This window comes from Anopheles marshallii, chromosome 3 (assembly GCF_943734725.1).
Source record: "Anopheles marshallii chromosome 3, idAnoMarsDA_429_01, whole genome shotgun sequence".
Lineage (NCBI taxonomy): Eukaryota > Metazoa > Arthropoda > Insecta > Diptera > Culicidae > Anopheles > Anopheles marshallii.
In genome coordinates this window covers 69,190,472-69,209,133 of record NC_071327.1, presented here as the reverse complement: position 1 = coordinate 69,209,133, position 18,662 = coordinate 69,190,472, and the positions used below count along the sequence as shown (strand labels likewise).

General features: G+C 43.9%; 5 protein-coding genes across 5 annotated transcripts; 3 read left to right on the top strand and 2 right to left on the bottom strand.

The window, feature by feature from the left end:
- Positions 1-1,208: 1,208 nt before the first annotated feature.
- LOC128714572 (stAR-related lipid transfer protein 7, mitochondrial) lies at positions 1,209-3,778 on the bottom strand. Its single transcript, XM_053809446.1, has 5 exons — positions 3,551-3,778; positions 2,881-3,220; positions 2,650-2,816; positions 2,099-2,570; positions 1,209-1,423 (listed from the first exon to the last, which is right to left on the bottom strand). The coding sequence occupies exons 1-5, from the start codon at positions 3,776-3,778 to the stop codon at positions 1,209-1,211; spliced, it is 1,422 nt and encodes a 473-aa protein (XP_053665421.1).
- A 770-nt stretch (positions 3,779-4,548) lies between these two features.
- On the top strand, positions 4,549-5,601 carry LOC128714302 (high mobility group protein 20A). Its single transcript, XM_053809177.1, has 2 exons — positions 4,549-4,798; positions 4,865-5,601. Exons 1-2 carry the CDS (start codon positions 4,549-4,551, stop codon positions 5,599-5,601), a joined length of 987 nt encoding a protein of 328 aa, XP_053665152.1.
- A 234-nt stretch (positions 5,602-5,835) lies between these two features.
- On the bottom strand, positions 5,836-6,071 carry LOC128713842 (ATP synthase membrane subunit K, mitochondrial-like). The gene is made up of 2 exons (XM_053808713.1): positions 5,991-6,071; positions 5,836-5,907 (listed from the first exon to the last, which is right to left on the bottom strand). Exons 1-2 carry the CDS (start codon positions 6,069-6,071, stop codon positions 5,836-5,838), a joined length of 153 nt encoding a protein of 50 aa, XP_053664688.1.
- Positions 6,072-8,619: 2,548 nt separating this feature from the next.
- On the top strand, positions 8,620-9,228 carry LOC128713083 (peritrophin-44-like). Its single transcript, XM_053807947.1, has one exon. It carries the CDS (start codon positions 8,620-8,622, stop codon positions 9,226-9,228), a length of 609 nt encoding a protein of 202 aa, XP_053663922.1.
- A 1,790-nt stretch (positions 9,229-11,018) lies between these two features.
- Positions 11,019-11,624, top strand: LOC128713082 (peritrophin-1-like). The gene has a single exon (XM_053807946.1). It carries the CDS (start codon positions 11,019-11,021, stop codon positions 11,622-11,624), a length of 606 nt encoding a protein of 201 aa, XP_053663921.1.
- The last annotated feature ends 7,038 nt before the right edge of the window (positions 11,625-18,662 follow it).

The following is an 18,662-nucleotide window of genomic DNA, read 5'->3' as shown; positions in this document are numbered from 1 at the left end:
CTTGCCTGATCGATGGTATGACGTGTTGTGTGTTGGGTACCCGAAAATGGGTTGCTGCGTTGTTGCTTAGCGACAGAGTGTACGACTTCTGATAACCGGGTACTGTTTGCCGCTACGGTGACGCATAGATCGTCTATCATCGTATACACATGTTCGTTGCTCACAAAACGTTCTATACCCAAAACACGCACGCAGGGTAAGGATACTGACACACGTTAGCCACACGCGTACTACCTTAGGCGAGCAAACATTTACTAGCGTTCAAATGGCTGTGGGTCGGTTTAGACATTGGTCTCTCTTGGACAACGTTTCGCTACGAATATTTGTTAAAGCTTTAAGCTTTTAAAATAAATTGTTTAATCTGTGCAATCTCTTTTTGCATGTTATCATAATAAAAATACAAAATAAACTACTTCAATAAATGCTCATAAAATAATTTACGTGTAACAAAATTAAATGAAAATTTCGGAACAGGAGACATAGAAAAAAAATACCCAAGGTTCGTTTGAATTGATTGGTTGAACTATTATAACCTTTAACAAATAAGAGCACGCCATTCGAACGGTACCGAAGCATTCCCTAAGTATTCTAACGATATAGCGTAGAAAGATGACTGCGACCGTTACCTTACCGCCTAGTCCTAAACACAATCGGATTTATTTTTTTTTTACAAGTTGTTCAAGCCCTAATAAAATATAACAATTGCACTTATCAACATTATACTGACTGGGTTAGAGAGGAACCAAACCAAAACACAATTTTAAAAGAGTAAAACACAACGTTTGCACAACTGTTGCAAAGCGAACGATCGGTTAAAGGTATTATTGCATAGGCTTTTTTTTTCCTGCAGTTTCGCTACCGTTTTCCATTTTTCCTACTTAATTTAATATGCTGAGCAAAGGTATAAACCGGCAAACTTGAGGTATTTTACGAGCTTCACTACTACGTTGTCGCGTTAGTTAATGGGTGATAAACTGTTTGCTTATTATTTTGTTTTGTTTGCAAGTGTTTCGAAGTGCCCTACGAAAACATTGTCGAACACGTTGTCATTCATTTGCTTGAATGTGGACTTTGGGCTTTCCCGTGCACGCGCGCGCGCAGCTGGGAATATTTTGTAATAGATTAGTTTGGATTTCGATGTGCATCCGGCATACACGGACCACCCTGCTCTAAGCCGGATTGAGTGTGGTAGTATAGTTTGGTACAGTTTAAACGAAGTAAATGTACGAATATAGGTAACTCCACCAGGATGATTTCTTTACCGGTGCACTTTCCTCTGGCTGACTGTCGCTGGGATCTTTCGCACCGTTGCACGAACTGTTGCCCTTTTCGTTCTGTGGCAGCAGCGGCTCAGTGTTCGTCTTTGCAGTTGCTGAAGCAAGAGCACGAGACGATGCTTTGGCTTCGACATAATTACCATTTACTGCAGAAAAATAAATAAGAAAATTATTAGTATAGAAAATTCATACAGACATAAACCCAGCCAACAAAATTGAGAAAGAGTCTTTGGATGATCACCAAACATTGAGTGAACAATTAAAACAAACATAGACTGCACCCGTAAACACGAAACATTAAAAGTGAAGCACGTACTTTTACAATGACCACGAACTAAGAATCAATGTGCTTTTACTTAAAGTATGTGTTCTGATACTGAAGTGACATCTTTAGCAACTTTCAATTATTACCTCACGTTCGTTGACTGTTTTTTCTTGATCGGGAAAACCATTTCCTCTATTCATAACATTAGTCTAACAATATGGAACGGTTTATTTAATTTTGAACAATATATAGCGCCAAAATTTTAACTTTTTCTCTACCACTAATGGGCGGAATGGATGGTAAAAGGTTTAATGTAAAATGGTTTGTAATTGGAACATACGTACAGCAGAAGGATTGCCAGCACCATTAATGGAATGTCCCCAAATGTAAAAACATGGCAATGGGCGGCCAGTAGGAAATGGCAATGGGAGAGAAAGAGAAAGAGAAATACGAACATTCATTTTACATACGAGCAAAGATTAGATACATCGTAAAGGTATTACAGCCACCAACCCGATCGGATGAAACACAAAGAAAGGAAGCACCGTGTACGCACCTTGCTGTAGACTAGATTCTTCCTCTTGCTTTTGTGCCTCGTGGAAATCTTCCGTACTGTAACCGAGCAGCGTATCCGGCGGATACTCAAAGCCTGGATCCTTATGCTTATCCCAAAACTCAATAATGCGGGTCTCATTCTGGCGCTTCGCCTTCGCATAGTTCACCGTCGCTTGGTGCAGTTGGCGTAGGAAGTCGGGCATTTGCTTTTTGGCCACCCACGTGGTAATGTACTTCGGTATCGATAGTCCGGGATTGTCGAAGTACGTCAGCACGAAGGAAACGCCTGGCTTGTTGAAGGCAGTCGTCGGTTTAATCACCATGTAGCTCCAATACTCGTGGACACGCTGCGTGTGCGGTTTCGCCGGACACTTGGGGTGTTCCACGCTTTTGTTCACGATCATTATCACACGCCGGCTGCGATCGATAAAGAAGCGCCTGTTGTACACATAATCACGATTGGCAAAGAGTTTCTGTTTTGGGAAGGGGAGCAAAGATAACACATTATAAGCGTTTAAAAGGCCGATACTATACGTGTGCTGCACGACATACGGGCCATAAAGCTTCCCAGTAGATGATGTGACTGTTGGATCCTTTGGCTGAGTCTTCGTCTATCACCTCCAAATTGACGGCAGTGTTGTCCCACTTTTTCCGATACTCGACATCGATTTGCACGTGGAGAAAATCTTCCGCCGTCACGTCGGGATATTCCACGTAAACTGCGTAAATGGTAATAATGGTGAGGAATGGTTTCTGCGTAGATCGTACCGATCATATGCGTACCTTTGTAGGCAAACAGTCCTGGCTTAATTTCCTGACGCCACGTTATCATGCGCTTCTGTTCAATGTACGGTTCCCAGGCAGTGTAAACGCTCGGTTCGGCCGACAACATTTCCGTCACATTCTTCGGGCAGCAGCAGTAGTTGATTCCTTCGACGCGAGAATCAATTTGCTTCCGTTTCTCGCACCGCTTGCAGTAGATTGTTTCCAGCTGTAGACGCTCCAGAAATTGAAAGTCATCCATGTGTTCCTGGACCGATTCCAGCTCGATCCGTTCGCGTTCCCAGTCGAAGGTGAGCAGTGCCGCGGACGACAGCATGAACCCTTTGGCATGCCGCTGTACCTACGAATGAACAGAACGCGCGCGTCGTAAAAAGATGTACGTCAGTAAGGATGCAATGTAAAAGTGCATTTCTATCCGTAAACAGTGCTTGTTTTGCTAGCCATCGGAAATACATGATTAGGTGGGTGTTGCTGCTTTGTGGTCGGCTAAAAATAAACCCTATCGCAATTCGCTCGAACCCCACCGCGAAACCAACCATCGCGAGCTGATATACTGTTATCTTGTTGATTTCCTTTTTCGGGGGTCCTGGTTATAAATTCGTCGCTAGTGTGTGTCCTGTTACATAAACCCAATTCCCTTTCGTTCGGGATGGCGCCTGGGGGGCCTTACCTGTCCACGGAAACGCCGCAGCAATTCACGTAGCGCGCGTTCCTCCCAGATCTTAGCGTAGTGGGCAAATATCTGTTGGCTTCTTCGCAACTGTTGGGCAAACAGGAACTCGCATTGCGTTGTCCACAGGCGTAATATGCTGGCCGATTGATCTTTCACATTTTTACGCAAATACTTATTGAACTTCCGCAGGGCTAGCGTACTATTCGGGAGCAACTTCATAGCCATCGTTCACTTGTGTTGGCACGCGAATCGGAGCCAACGAACCGGACACTTTTGCACTTATTGCGTTAATGGTTCTAACTAACACGGTAGCAACCACAAACCATGGTTCTGTAGCGGAGAGAATAGATGGCGAATTGAAATTAATTGGCGGTACAAAAATATCGCCGGGCTTGTATGGGTGGGTGTGTTTGGTGTTTGCTGCTCGCTAATTCCACTGCGACAACACGTTACCACAACGCTAAACACTAACGCGAAAGCTACGTTTATACAGAGCAGTTAAAAATGTAAAATAATGTTTGTTTAGCGTTGAGCGCAATGGATTTTCAAAAACTTTCGCTGCGAGTGTTTTTTTTTTGTATTTTGTGATGCAACGACTTTGACAGATGGAAAACATATGGCTTTCAAAATGCAATGCAGTCGGCACTCACTAGGCACCGAGAGTTGCATCGTTTTTTATTGGAACGAAAATAGATAAACTAGAGCCCTCTCGTACAGTTTGGGTTGCTCAATATATCTACGTGAATATTTGTTACGAATTGTTAAAATAATAGAGATTAACGTAACGAACGCGCAACACACGATTATTTTACAGCGCCTTTGTAAAATGAAGAACCGGACTGCATCATATAAACAATCGTCTCAAAATGCACCGAAACGTCAAAAGTGCGCTTAAACTGTGTTTATTGATTTCAACAATACAAACAAAAAAGAATACACACACACACACACCGTCGAAAAATAGTATTTTGGCTTGATTTTCAGTATCGCTTACGATGGAAAAAGAAAAACCTGAAGAATCGGACAACAAACCCGCACCAGCTGATGTGAGCGATACGGTAAAGGAACCGCCAGCACTGGAACCAGTTAAAAGTGAGGAAAAAGTTCCCGATCCGATCCCGAATGCAGTTCCTTCCGGTAGTGGAACAAAGGCACCGGCAGCGAAACAGTCGACACCGAAAACCACGAAGAAAAAGCGACCAAAACCACCGAAGGATGCAAATGCTCCGAAACATCCGCTTACTGGTAAGCCAGGCTGGGAATGATTTATCCCACAAGCAAATGACATCCGCTCTGCTTTTCTTTCTTCAGGGTATGTTCGCTACATGAACGAGAATCGAGAAGGTGTGCGGCAAAAAAATCCAACTCTAACGCCCATTGAGATAACGAAAATTATGGCAGAAGAGTGGTCCAAGTTACCGGAAGATCGAAAGAAACCGTACCTGGAAGCGGCCGAAGTGGATAAGGAACGGTACAACAAGGAAATATCGGAATACAAACTGAACAATGAGGCGAAAGCAAAAGCATTGCAGATCGAGGCACAAGTGGCGAAGAAGGAAGTAGCGGAACCAAAGGTAACCATACCGGCCATTCCGTATGTCAATGGGAAAGTGGAGCCTAAAGTGTCACGCCAAGGGGATTATGATATACCCATCTTTACGGAAGATTTTCTTGACCACAACAAAGTCGTCGATTCGGAGTTGCGTACGTTACGCAAATCCAACATAGATTATGAGCAGCAGAATTCCGTGCTGGAAAAGCACGTTGAAAACATGGAAAATGGTATTCTAAAGCTGGACAGTGAAACGAGCAGTCTGGATGCGCGGAATGCTGTGCTAGAGAGCTATCTGCTAAAGTTGCGAACCACACTGGCTAATGCACTGCAGGGATTACCCATCTCCAGCGATTGTCCCGGAGCTACAGTAGACAATATCGATCAGTATTTGGAGAATTTGCATCAGATGGCAGACTCAAGCACGCAGGGACACACATTGAACAAAGCGAAAGACATTATTCGTAAGCTAGATCTACAGAACCTTACGCTTTAAGGTGCACTAATGAAGAAGGATGTGGTGGATGGCAAAAGTTGACGATCCTGTCTCATTTCTCTAGTCCAGTTAGCATCCGAAAGTATCCGACCCACGTCCATTCGCATGCAAATTAAGCACCGGAACACGAAATTCTAGGTTTTACTTGACTGTTGCATAATGTATTTCACCACCGGGTACACTTCGCGAAGTAATCCTATAACCGAGCGTAAACATGTACGGCGTTCGCGCTCCTTACTTCTTGCTCGGCTTCAGTGAGAAGTACAAAATCAGCAGTCCAATGGATGCATAGGTGGCTTTCGCGACCTGTTTCAGACACGTGCGAAAAGAAAAGAGCAATGCGTTAATGTTAGCAGGTGGAATTTTTCCGGCAGATGCACGGTATTTACATTTGCACGGCCCCGCATGGTCTCGCCATTGAAGTAACGGGAGAGTCCGGTAAGTTTGCTTTCATCACCACCGCCAGCCATTCTGAAAACGATGCAATTGGAAGTGCGTTTAGTGGCAGTGTACGAAAAGGGTTTAACTGGGAAAACTATTATAACAACGTACTTTGAGTTATGTAACTTTCACTGTTTATACAAAACGGATCGGGAATCAGAGACCGATTTTCGGAGAGTGATTGAAAATGTGTGTGGGTGTGTGTGAGTTGACTTCTCGCATGTCATTTTGACAAATGTCATCTTTGCATGTTAATTATGACCAAGTAATTTTCGACCATAGTGCACAATGAGCTAGAGTGGATTTGAATGGCCTGTTAGCAATTTGTAGCAACAACCAAATAAAAAATTGAGAACATTGTTTGTTTCAAATCCTCTTCTCATGCATCATAAAAGTATTCCAATGAAACATATGACTGACTGACTGGCACTCGCACTCGTGGCATCCAGTAATTCTAAAGTACGAGGCCCTCCAGACGAGGATCGGAGTCTTATGGGATTGAAAGACCGCGAAGTGGTTATGACGTTGGGTAAGTTAGTAAGTAAAGCAAAGCTGTATATTTTTAAGTACATATATCATACCAAAATTGTAATAAGACCATGAGGATTAATAACAGGTTAATAACAGGTTGATAGTAAATAGAACTGATAGCACATTACTATGCACTACTAACCGCGTTTAGAAGTCTTCGACGTCAATCGCTGGGCTTGGTAAACATGTGATGAAAACATCTATTCCAGTAAGTGCATGATGTGGATAGTCATAACAGCTCATATAACGTCAAACTGTATGACGTTTAAAATATTTCTCCTATATATATAATATTAAATATTTCAGATAATTTAACTGGTTTCCCATTGCAAAGATCCCATTTATTGCACTCGGAAATGCATTACCATGAGACTGGAACTTGTCACACCATTTCACAATTGGTCATTTGATTGGCCGATTATCGCGAATGGCGAAACCTTCCGGCGTTACGAATCGTCTATTAATAGTAAGCCTGATACGCTGATACTACTGGCGATTGCGTGTGAATAACAGGTGCTGTAAATGCGAGTCACCATATTCATTGATATCACAAAGTTCACTGTTTAATGGCTTCCTGTACATAGAGATTAGCTTGGAAAGAAACATGCACGAAGGATTATTTTGATGTTGCAATAATGTGTGTTGGAACGTAAGGGGCCCTTAATTGTGTTGAATTGATATAGAAATACCACAAACATTATGTTGTATTAAAATTCTTTACACTTTCAATAATGGTATTCAATGTCTGAGGAGTCACCTAACAGGAGACCAGGACTAAGATGCTACATACGACTAAACGCCCAGTCACGTAGAATCACTTCAAATACAAAGTGGCATTTCTCCGGAAGGACACAGATTGCAGTTGATGAAATTCATTAACGTGTTACCCAACTTATGGTGGTTCCATTTTCTCCCAGCAAGTGCAAGAAGCGCGTTAAAACACACGGACGACATTGTTTAAATATTCCCCCACCATTAGCATATGCATTAACGCAAACCATTATTGCCAATAATCCATCTGTGGCATGTCTCGTCTCCAACAAAAGCCACACAGTGCAACCTGTACAGCAGCCAGAAGCTTCAACATGCCCGAGATTCCGTGTGTTGTCGTCGACTCTCGCCGTACAAGAACAATTAACGTTCCAGCTGGCTGGTTTGGTCGGCAGCTTTCGTGTAAGTGCAGCTGAAGCTTCGGCTGACGATGACACCGGGACACGATCAGGTCGAAGAAAGTTTAGGTAGGATTATTCAATTATTAAAATGACATCCCCCATCTCGTTCGTCCTTGCACAAAGCTTGCTCGATGCCCTGCATTACGTCGTTAAGTTTGCATATGACCCAGAGCAACGCTATGGCACACTCGTGCTCCGATTTGTCGGGTGGAAGAAACAATTGAGCTTCCCGGGCCCCCGGTGTTGGGCCCGGACAGTGAAAAAGTTTGTTGACATACCACCGGCTGGCTGCCCCTACCGTCCGGGACAACATGCCAGCAATCCGGGCAGCCATTGTTCTGGTGCACCGCACGGCCACCGTTCGTACGTAGCTTAAAGTTTGAATGTTTAATTCACTCCGCTGCGAAAGGTTCGCCTGCAAGCCGTTACGAGTTCTGGTCCATTACGAAGGTACGGATAGCACACGCCAAGCAGATGCTCGTCACCGCTGCAGATGCAGCGTGTTGGCAATGTGGAACTTTAATTGTGAATGAGTTGTGTTTGCTTCTCGAAACAACTGCACAAAACCCCTCGGGGGAAAACGCTTGTTTACTAAAGGAATAATGATTGAATGGAATGATTATACCACAATTGGGTGACTGGTAAGTGATGGAATTATGTTTAAAATAAGCGATAAGATTAATGAACAGACCCGGATTACGTTACGATGCAACTTTTGTCACATGCATGGGGTGAGTGATAAACGCTGGGAATTGAGTGCGATCCAGGCATATATATATATATGAAGGCTCAATCGACCACAAATCATTCAGTATTGCCAACAAGTCGAAATCAATTTCGTAGCACAGCAAAACAACCATCAAACGGACAAACAATGAGCCTTAAAGCACTGTTGCTTATTTCGATCGTGGCCACGATGGGCTGGCAGGAAGTTTTCGGTGACCCAATTGGAGTAGTGTCAAACCCGTGTGTTGGTGAACCGGATGGCTATTTTGTGCGTGATCTAAACGATTGTCAAGCCTACCACTACTGTTTCAACGGTACCACAGCGAGCAACAAGTGTCCCGGCGATTTCTACTACAACGAGCTGGAACAGTTGTGTGACTACCAAGACAAGGTGATGTGCCACATTTGTTCGGAGAAGCTGGGTGTGCAGATTCTGCCACATCCACAAGATTGCACCCAATTCATAACCTGCTCCGAGGGCGTATCGTTCGTCAGTCGGTGTGCCGAAGGATATGCGTTTGATCGACAGAAGAAGGTTTGCAATCCCGTGGAGCGCGTCAAGTGCGAACAGGAACTCTGTCCGGAGGAGGATGATCCGAACGAGATCGTGTTTCTGCCGGGGGTGGAACGTTGCGACGAGTACTTCATCTGCCGGGCGGGAACAGCCATTCAAGCGCTCTGTGCGCCGGGACTTTACTGGGACGCGGGCAAGAAGCGGTGCGATTTGATGGCGAATGTCAGCTGTACTTTGTACTGAACCATGCAGTAAATGTGGAATTCTCGAAATTTTTAACCATAAGGAACCAAAGCCCCTCAGTGTACCGCACTGAGGGAGATACTAAATTTCAAAATTAAGTATTATTATTTATAAATAAAATCATTTTGTAAACTTTAAAACCAATTTTGTTGTGTCGTTAATGATAAAACCTTAGTAAGAATGCTCTTACCTACCAAAAGTTGGATGATAAACAATGGAAATATCTGATAGCATAACCAGCGTTAACTATATAATGTTACTGAGACCTTTTGGAATCTCAGCCAAAAGCTTACACGACTTGGACAAGTACCATGTGAAACTGTATTAAATTAAATCTTTTGACAAAGATAATTTCTTTGAACTGTCGTACAGAGGATTAAACTCGAGAAGGCTTCATCGGGCTGATCATGCCATGGGAATGATACCGGACGAACTCAGCCGGTAAAGTTCTTTAAAGTTGCCCACATCCAAACATCCAAATTGAGATCCAATGCCTGCTTAGACCGGTAGCTAGCGACGGCGATCGACCGAGCGCAGTTGAGAGAACTACAGCAGATTGTAGCGCCGGATAAGTAAATAAATCAGTATGTTGCTTTAAACTGTTCTACAGGTTAGTTACAATAGCGTTCTATATTAGTTGAAGCTCTTCCACAAAGCAGAGCATTGAAGCATAAAAGAACGCTAGTACCCAACAGAGGGCGCCACGGATATCATGCGTCCTGAGCGGCGGTAGCGGCCGTACTCCAAGCAAACAACTTAGTGTAACAAATACATAAACGTTACAGCTAATATATAGCCAAGAAAGAGGTTATTCGCTGATTAAACAAGAATCATTACACTTGGGATCCGTCCACGATCTGCTAAAAGTAGTAGTGGACCTTCAAATTACAGAGTTGGACCTTCAAAAATGTTGTAAGTATATTACCAATAATATCGTTATAGTAATAAAGATACTGTCAAGGACAAGGCATTTCTAAGTAGGTGATGCTTTCGAACGGACCGATCAGATAGTGGAAAATCTTGGTCCTTGGAACCGAAATTATGGATAGGAAACTGTTAACAATGGAGATTCCTCTCAAAATGTTGTGATCTAACCTGGCCGAGCTGATTAGCCCAGTTGTTCGTTCATCGGAATTGTAGCCCAGCTTGACAATGAAAACGTCTACATAAATGTCAGTTGTATGTAAGTAGATCATTCGTCTGGTTACCATGTATGTCAAAAATGACAGCCACTGAATAGCTTAAAGGGAGCGTTGTTTTGATGCGGTTCTGATCGATTCCAGCCAGTTTCGGAGGTGGTAAAGGCTACAGATGGTACTTGGTTGATTCATAAAGTTCGACTCGCTATCATACGAATGTCAATCACAATCGCTCTGGAATCATAAACTAACGTGGATGGCTAAACACATGCTCATGGCATACGGGCAACTTGGACATTTAATTGCGAATGATTTGTTTTTTTTCCTCCGAGAACAACTGCTATCGTTACTCTCGCCATGGGGAAAGGTCGTATGTTTATCACGAAAATACAACTAATGTGCCACGGTTACTTCCCACGTAATTGATAAAATTATGTCTGCAATATTAAGGCGATTAGATTAGTGCGAAAAGGCGGATTACGTTACGATGCAACTTTTGTCACAGGAATGGCGCGTGCGATAAATGCGGTCGCGATTGGGCAAGATCAAATCCCATATATATTGAGCGGCAATCGAGCAACATTCATTCAGTATTGCCAAGAAGTGGAACGCAATTTTCGCACCAGGAAAGTCATCAGACACAGACAGACAATGAGCCTTAAAGCGCTGCTGCTTATTTCGATCGTGGCCATGATGGGGCTGGAAGTTATCGGTGACCCAATCGCGGTAGTGTCAAACCTTTGTGTTGGAGTTCCGGATGGTTATTTTGTACGCGATCTCAACGACTGCAAATCGTATCACTACTGCCGCAATGAAACCGCAACGGCCAACAAGTGTCCTGGGGATTTCTACTACAACGAGCTGGAACAGTTGTGTGACTACCAGGACAAGGTGATGTGCCACATTTGTTCCGAGAAGCTGGGTGTGCAGATTCTGCCACATCCACAAAATTGCACTCAATTCATAACCTGCTCGGAGGGCGCATCGTTCGTCAGTCAGTGTGCCGAAGGATATGCGTTTGATCGACAGAAGAAGGTTTGCAATCCCGTGGAGCGCGTCAAGTGCGAACAGGAACTCTGTCCGGAGGAGGATGATCCGAACGAGATCGTGTTTCTGCCGGGGGTGGAACGTTGCGACGAGTACTTCATCTGCCGGGCGGGAACAGCCATTCAAGCGCTCTGTGCGCCGGGACTTTACTGGGACGCGGGCAAGAAGCGGTGCGATTTGAAGGCGAATGTCAGCTGTACTTTGTACTGAACCTTGTAAACATCAGTAAGCCTGAAAGCCATAAGCAATACATTGCTTGACGAGTTTTGGTTCCTAGAGGTATAGAGATGTGATTCAAGGTATTTTTAGAAGTTATTTTAGCACTTCTTGACACTACTGTTACACTTTTTGTACAGTTGCTGTAAGTTGATCAAGTACAAATAAATCGAAATTAAAGAAATTAAACGTCCCAAACATTCATGATAAGGAAGTTTAAACTGACCGAATGTCATGTTGAAGCTGTCTCACTTTAAGCCCAATGCTAAATCCGATCATTAGTATGAGAAGTACGAACATTAGTTTAGACATGGTAAGGATATTACGATGACTTCCTCTTATCGTCTTCGGTAAGGTAAACATTTATAATACTGGCTACATAAACTTCCCGCACTTCAATATGGCACGAATAGGACACTGATCTAGCAGCAGACCTCACACTGGTACAAGATCTTATCTTTGTTGGTACTGGATTCGATTTGACCACCGTTCATCCAATGGCATTTGGGGTATTGCCATAATCATCCACCCAAGATATGTCTTCCTGACTCTCAAACACCCTTGTACTGCAACAGCATATCTTCAAGGCCTACTAGGTCAACTTGGTACCAAAGTTGACCTACCTGTCATTTCTGGTTTACGGGTTCGGATAGGTCCGGATCGGAGTTTAAACCGGTCCTGTCAAGTGTCACCATCACACTGCCCTATATACCAGCAGCATACGTGTGGTGACTATTGGAATGCTAAGATTAAGATCCCTATGTAAGTGATACCCGTGCCATACGAATGATTTTGGTGCCCCAGATAAAACGCCACGAAGATACGCTGCGAATATCAGTGGCGCTCACATATTTAATCTCATGTCATGTTGTTGAATTCTACAAACTTGTAAATAGGCTGTAATCACGTTCTATTTTCGTACCGTGAATAGTTAACGGGCACAGCCAGGAAAGCTAGATTGATTAGCTGCTCCACCATAAAACAATCGAAAAAATCGCGTTTACTTATCTACCGGTTTTTGTTTAAGCCAATCATAATAATAATCGCTTCAGAACTTTTACAGCATGGTTGTTATTTGTTGTATTGGGGGAGGTAGTGTGTAATTTTCCCGTTGTGTACTCGAAAGCAACATGCGCTCCGGATGATTTATTGCCTTGAAATAAGTGCGTGCCGCGTTTGGACGGAAGCATTTCCTGTTGGGCCCGTTTATCAGGTGTTGTACGGGCGATTAGAAAGTAATTTCCTCTAATTACTACGTTGAATTTAACGTTGTAGTAGAACGGAGTTGTAAAATAGTAATTCGGACTGGCCGTTCTTTATTAAATAAAAACGGACTTCTAAAAGTTGTGAAGTCTAAGGAAGGATGCTAGAATTGGCACAACTGTATAAACGCTGTGAGGAATTGGGGTCGAACCGATAGTTCGTCCGCGTAGATGATGTGGCAATAGTCAATTTAATCGTTGAAAATATGGACCATATAGCTGTGTGTTGTGTCGGTGGACACAACAAATCGAAAATATCAATTATGCAGGAACATATATTGTCGTATTAGAAGAGCAACATCCAACAACCAGCTACAACTAATCCAATTTGATAGTATCGTTCTGCGTTGCAGGGAATTCAAATTCATCGGCCAGTGTGGATGTTTCGAACGCGATAGTTCGAATTGCAAAGGATATTCCTGCACCTGGCGGATTAGTGTTCTGACGAACTGTCGCAATGCTCATGGCTATCTCGATCGAATGTATTGTCCCAAGGTGCATAGAACGAAGCTGTAATCAAATTTGCATCTGCAATGGAGGACCATTCTTCTATTGAGGCTAGTGTTACGAAGGCTACAGCTATGATATCAGACACGGTACTCGCAGCTCGTGCACTCGAGTCAATTTCAATATGAAGCACCGTGCTCTGAGCGGGATGACCCTGGCTCCAAGGCTTTGCACAAAACTATTAATTGTGTTACAATCCCTTGAACCGTGTACAGATAGAAAGACTGTAGATACGCACTGCACCAAGTTTTGGCAGTGCAATTTAACAATATTTTCGAAGTTTTTGTTTCTCGCAAATACATACAAAGATTCAACATTTTATGGCGGCTCGGGAGAAGAAAGTACGCTTGGTTCATTATCAGTTTTGAAGTACCCCTAGGGAAGTGTCCTGCAATCATCACTCTGCTTATCACTTGTGAATTATTGTGCTAAGCATCCTTGAGAACTGTTGCTTATTGTATGCCGACGATCTGAAACTATTCACGACTCTTGAGGACTCTTGACCGAGGATAGCATCGGATGCACAAAGAAAACTTTCTTCTTCGTCATGTCACGACATACACTTGGAGTACTTGGTCTGTCCAAGGGGGTAAGAGATCCTTTACAACGAAAATTATGATTAAAAAACTTTGACGACTCCGTGTGTCGAATAAAGTGAACCACGGCCGTTTGAAGTAGAAAAATAATTAGAACTGTACTAAATTTGAATAGAAACACTAGAAAGACTGAAGCAATCTGAATTTACTATGAAGGAACTTAGTGGTTCTGAAGTTGCTGATCTTATAACGATCTGCGGAAGAAAACCTTGTAATGTAGAGGTGAAAGCATCTTGCAGATAAAAGGCAAAATAATGAAAATATCTTCGAGAGACCTTGATTCTGGATGAGGAAGCTCCGTACAACATGTGACAGAGAAGATGCTCAGTAGTGTTGGAAGAATTTGATTCAGATCTAATAGATGAATCTGAATCTCTATTTCAAAAATTCATGAACCTTCTGAGATTTATGACCTCTGCGGTTCTGCGGCCCTATGAGGTTGTCCGTCATGTACATCGCCCGTCATGTCTCCGCCTAGATCTTCAGTCTTTAGGAAAAAAAAAGACTCAGCTACCATTCCGCTTTAGACATCCAAGGGAAATGAACAGCCACTGCTGCTCTAAGGATTCATGAACCTTATGAGAATCGATTCCACATTTGAATGACTCCTCGTTAAAGATTCACACGAATGACTCTTCTCAAAAGATTCCTTAAGTACAACAGTAGTTCTCACTAGACACTACATCAGGAGTTCCAACTCCTGTACAGGGTGTTTCACACCGGAAGTTCGTCTTCTGGATTGAAAACCTAATCAAGACTGAAGGAAAAACTTCACAAACCCCGAATTTCTCCTGTTCACATTTTCTCCCCCGACAGCAGCAGAATACTTACTCTGAAGATCTTGCATATTACTTGTAGGCATTGGATAAAGCTCATATAGCACATGTACTGATAGTGAAAAAACCCACCCATTCAAAACACCTTAATGTGTGTGTACAGCAACAGCAGTATGATTGCTTTAACCGAATAACGCAATCCCAAGCACTACACCCAATATGTACTAACCACACAGCAGCAGCGCAGCGCAAACAGCAGCGTGTGTGTGCTGTTATTAGTAAACCACTGCTTTCTTGGAACCAATTTTCTGCCACACCAGTGACCTTCACATTTTCAAGCACTATGTTTTCAACGCGGCTATTCATATTGCAATTTCTTGGCTTCAGCAAACGGTCCCCTCGCTGATGGAATGGCAACAAACGGTAAAGCAACGCTTCTGCTCCTGGTGGAATAGGAAAAAAAACCCTCCCCCGGTCCCGGGCCACCCGCTTGGCATTCAGCCAAACAAGTCATTCATTTGGAATACGAAAGAGTTATTATGGGTAGGTGAGGCATTCCGCGCTCAAGAGTGCATTGTTAGACACACATACGCGTAAAAGCAGCATGACACCCAGTTTTTTTGTCGCTGTTGAGAGAGGTCCTATAGGCAGACGAGGCAAGGATAAAAGGACCCGATGGAACAGAACGGACTACTAACGCGCCGAGCATGAGCTTACGAAGCGTAAAAACACATAAAATACAATAACAACCATATGTGGTTAGTCAGCTCCTTTTTTTTGTTTGATGCTACTAGAAAGTTGTCGTGGGTCGGAAGGATGTTCCGGAGGTGGTCCCGCCGGTGGGCGCTTACGGTTTGGGGTGGATCTTTCTTGTCGATTTTGAGGCGAAGACGTCAACAAAAACAAACTCCCCTGTTCTGTTTGGTTTTTTTTTTTTAGGGGTGGTGAGTCGGCGCATTGCCTCCGGACGTGCATTTCGTGCACAGGGGAAGGCGAATGAAGTTCCAAAGCCCGATTCGAGTGCTGGGTTCGCTGTGCGCCGCGTATCAGTTCCGACGTTCGCTTTCGCAACGACGTACATTGCTGGATGCTGAACTAGTGGGCCCGATGGGCCCCAACATGTGATTTCGGTGTGGCGTGAAAGTAACATCACGCCAACCGGGAACGCATCATAATCGGCAGCATCAAGAGCAGAATGGAACGAGCGAGGGAAGGATTTTACTTTTACACTGTTCGTTTTACATCTTCCACCGCGATGGGCGGTGCGCGATCCGTACTCGTTTGATTAATCCTTCAAACATTCTCGGCAAAACAATACAAGCACGTGAGGCTACTACATTAACATTCCGACATTGCGTCGACGTCGGTGCGACATTACCTACGGATGCCAGTACGGACTCCCCTGCCGCGGGAAGCCATCCTCAACGAAGGACGGGAAAATGTACGATAAACGAAAAGGACGCCACTGGAACGATACCACATCCTGTAATGCTTCATCACAACGCTAGTGTTTGATGCTGTTGCTGGACGGCGGGTCGGTACCCGCTTATCGTGAAATTTCGCTTATCGTCCGCGCTTCGTCTCCCTCGGGCTATTTTAATGCATTCTCCCCGAGACTAAGACACCGGAGCTTAATCTGTGGCTACATTGTGATGGGCGTGGATCGGGGTTTGGGAGGTTTTGTATCCCCTCCCGGATCGCCATGAAAACATGGCGTAACTACCATTACGGGGGGGAGTTTTGCTTTAATCAGGCCGGTCGGTCGCGTGACTAACAATTCAAGTGCCCCGTTTAAGACCATTCCTGCCGGTCACCGCTGTACAACGCACGGGTGTCTTTTATGCACACGGGCGACATACTTCAACGGGACGGTTGTTGAATGTCTCTAGTTTGGGCGAAAAACACAACTTGTTCCCATTGCACGTACTTTGTTGCTTGTGTTGTACTTCGTGTACGTTACCCATTTTTTGTCACCGTTCTGGCCAGTATGGTAAGCGGATTGTGAAACAAGTTAAGTAAAAAATAATGATTCACTAGAAGATGCAGTCGATACCCGGCTGTCTGTCTGTCTCGTCGATACTGTGTCATAACAGTCATGCTGTCTTGAATGTTTAACAGACTCTTTAAGGCAATTCCCGCTAACGAAATGTTTGCCAAACAAACGTGAAATGAAAAAGTGGTGAAATATTCCCTCCTTTTTAATAATTTACAATTCTTCTTCCTTGGAATTCGCAGGTTTTTCTTTTTGGCTAACATTTCACTGACAGGAAATGCCTTAAAGCGTCAGTCAAATGTTCCGCACAGCATGGCTGTTATGACACAACCTTGACAGGACAGACAGGCAGGTGGCATCGACAAAGCAAAAATTCTAATATTTCGGGATCAGAATGGGTGTGCGTTACGGAAATCCAGCATGGAAAGCACGTAAGATGATGGTATTGACAGTATTGAAGATGGCGTGTGAAGCAAACAGCATGTTTGAGACATCCACGGCGTTAGTGGACGAATGCTTTCAATCAAAACCAAAGTTCTATATGAAGTGCTCTGATGAAGGATTAAAAAAAAAACACTAATTAGGGACTAAACATTGTAAATTCTTCCATTGATTATTCCCCAGTAACTTCTAGCTCGTGATATGCCTCTGACTTCAGTCTTGAGTTAAGTAGTTAGTCCATCACTATGGAAACGCCAACTAATAAAATAGTTCTGAAAGATTTGTACACAACACGGTATGTAGATATTTCGATTTCGAGAAGAAGTTGTGTTTACATTACCAAGCGAAAGCGATCCAGAGCCATTGGGTGTATATCTTTAGGAATTCTTCAAACCCAACATCCTTAATATCAAAATGAATCGGAGAGTTTGATCGAAAAAAACTAGCAATAACGCGCCATTAACTTAATAGCCATCGCAATTGTTTTACTGTTGACCGGAATCGGAGTTCGAATCTTACAGGGGTCTGAGGCAAGGTACCGGACTCTCCTGTCTACTATATCAATATCGCTTTGAAAGGTGTCGTACAAAGCGTGAGGTTAGAGAACGACCTCCGTTGCACGATCTTCTACCGGTTTCTCGAATTTCTTGGTTTCGCGAATGACATTGACATCATTGGCAAGACGACAGTGAAGGAGTGTGAGGTGTAAGCAGCAAGAATTGGGTTGAGAATCGCTGCGACGAAGTCGAAATACCTGCTTGCAGGAGGCTCAGCGCGTGGTAGTTGACGGCGATAACCTCGAGATGTTAGAGGAGTTCTACTATTTTGGCCCGGTCGTTACTTCGGACAACGTAACAAGCAACAAAATCCGGAGACAAACAACGAGCTTCACCGTCTGATGAAATCCAGAAGACTTCGAGACCGCACTAAATGTGAGATGTATCGCACATTGATTCGTCCGGTGGTCCTCTATGGACACGAGCCTTGGATCTTCCGAGCGGAGGATGTAACCGCTCCGGTCGTGTTTGACATGGCATCCTCCGGGCCATCTTTGGAGCATGAAGTGTGGAAGAGAAGGATGAACTACGCGCTTGCTGAGCTGTACTGGATCTTGACGGTGGCAGGATACGATGGCAGGGGAATGTTATGGGGATGCCCGGCTCAAGCCCCATTAAGAAAATGTTCGACAGTGACCCCCAGTTCGGCACGAGGCCCAGGTGTACACTGCGAGTTCGCTGACTGGATCAAACGAAACAAAACCTGTCGGAGCCTACGTGGATGGGAAATTGCAGTCAGGGACCGACCATCCTGGAATATAGTTGTTGACCGGACTATGTCACGACGCCGTGCGCCATCACGAGCATTCCAACGAAGGGAGAATGCATTCCACGGGGAATTATTGGTGCCCTAGCAGTAATTACTGCTCCTGACACTTTCGTGACTTACCTCTTCAGTTG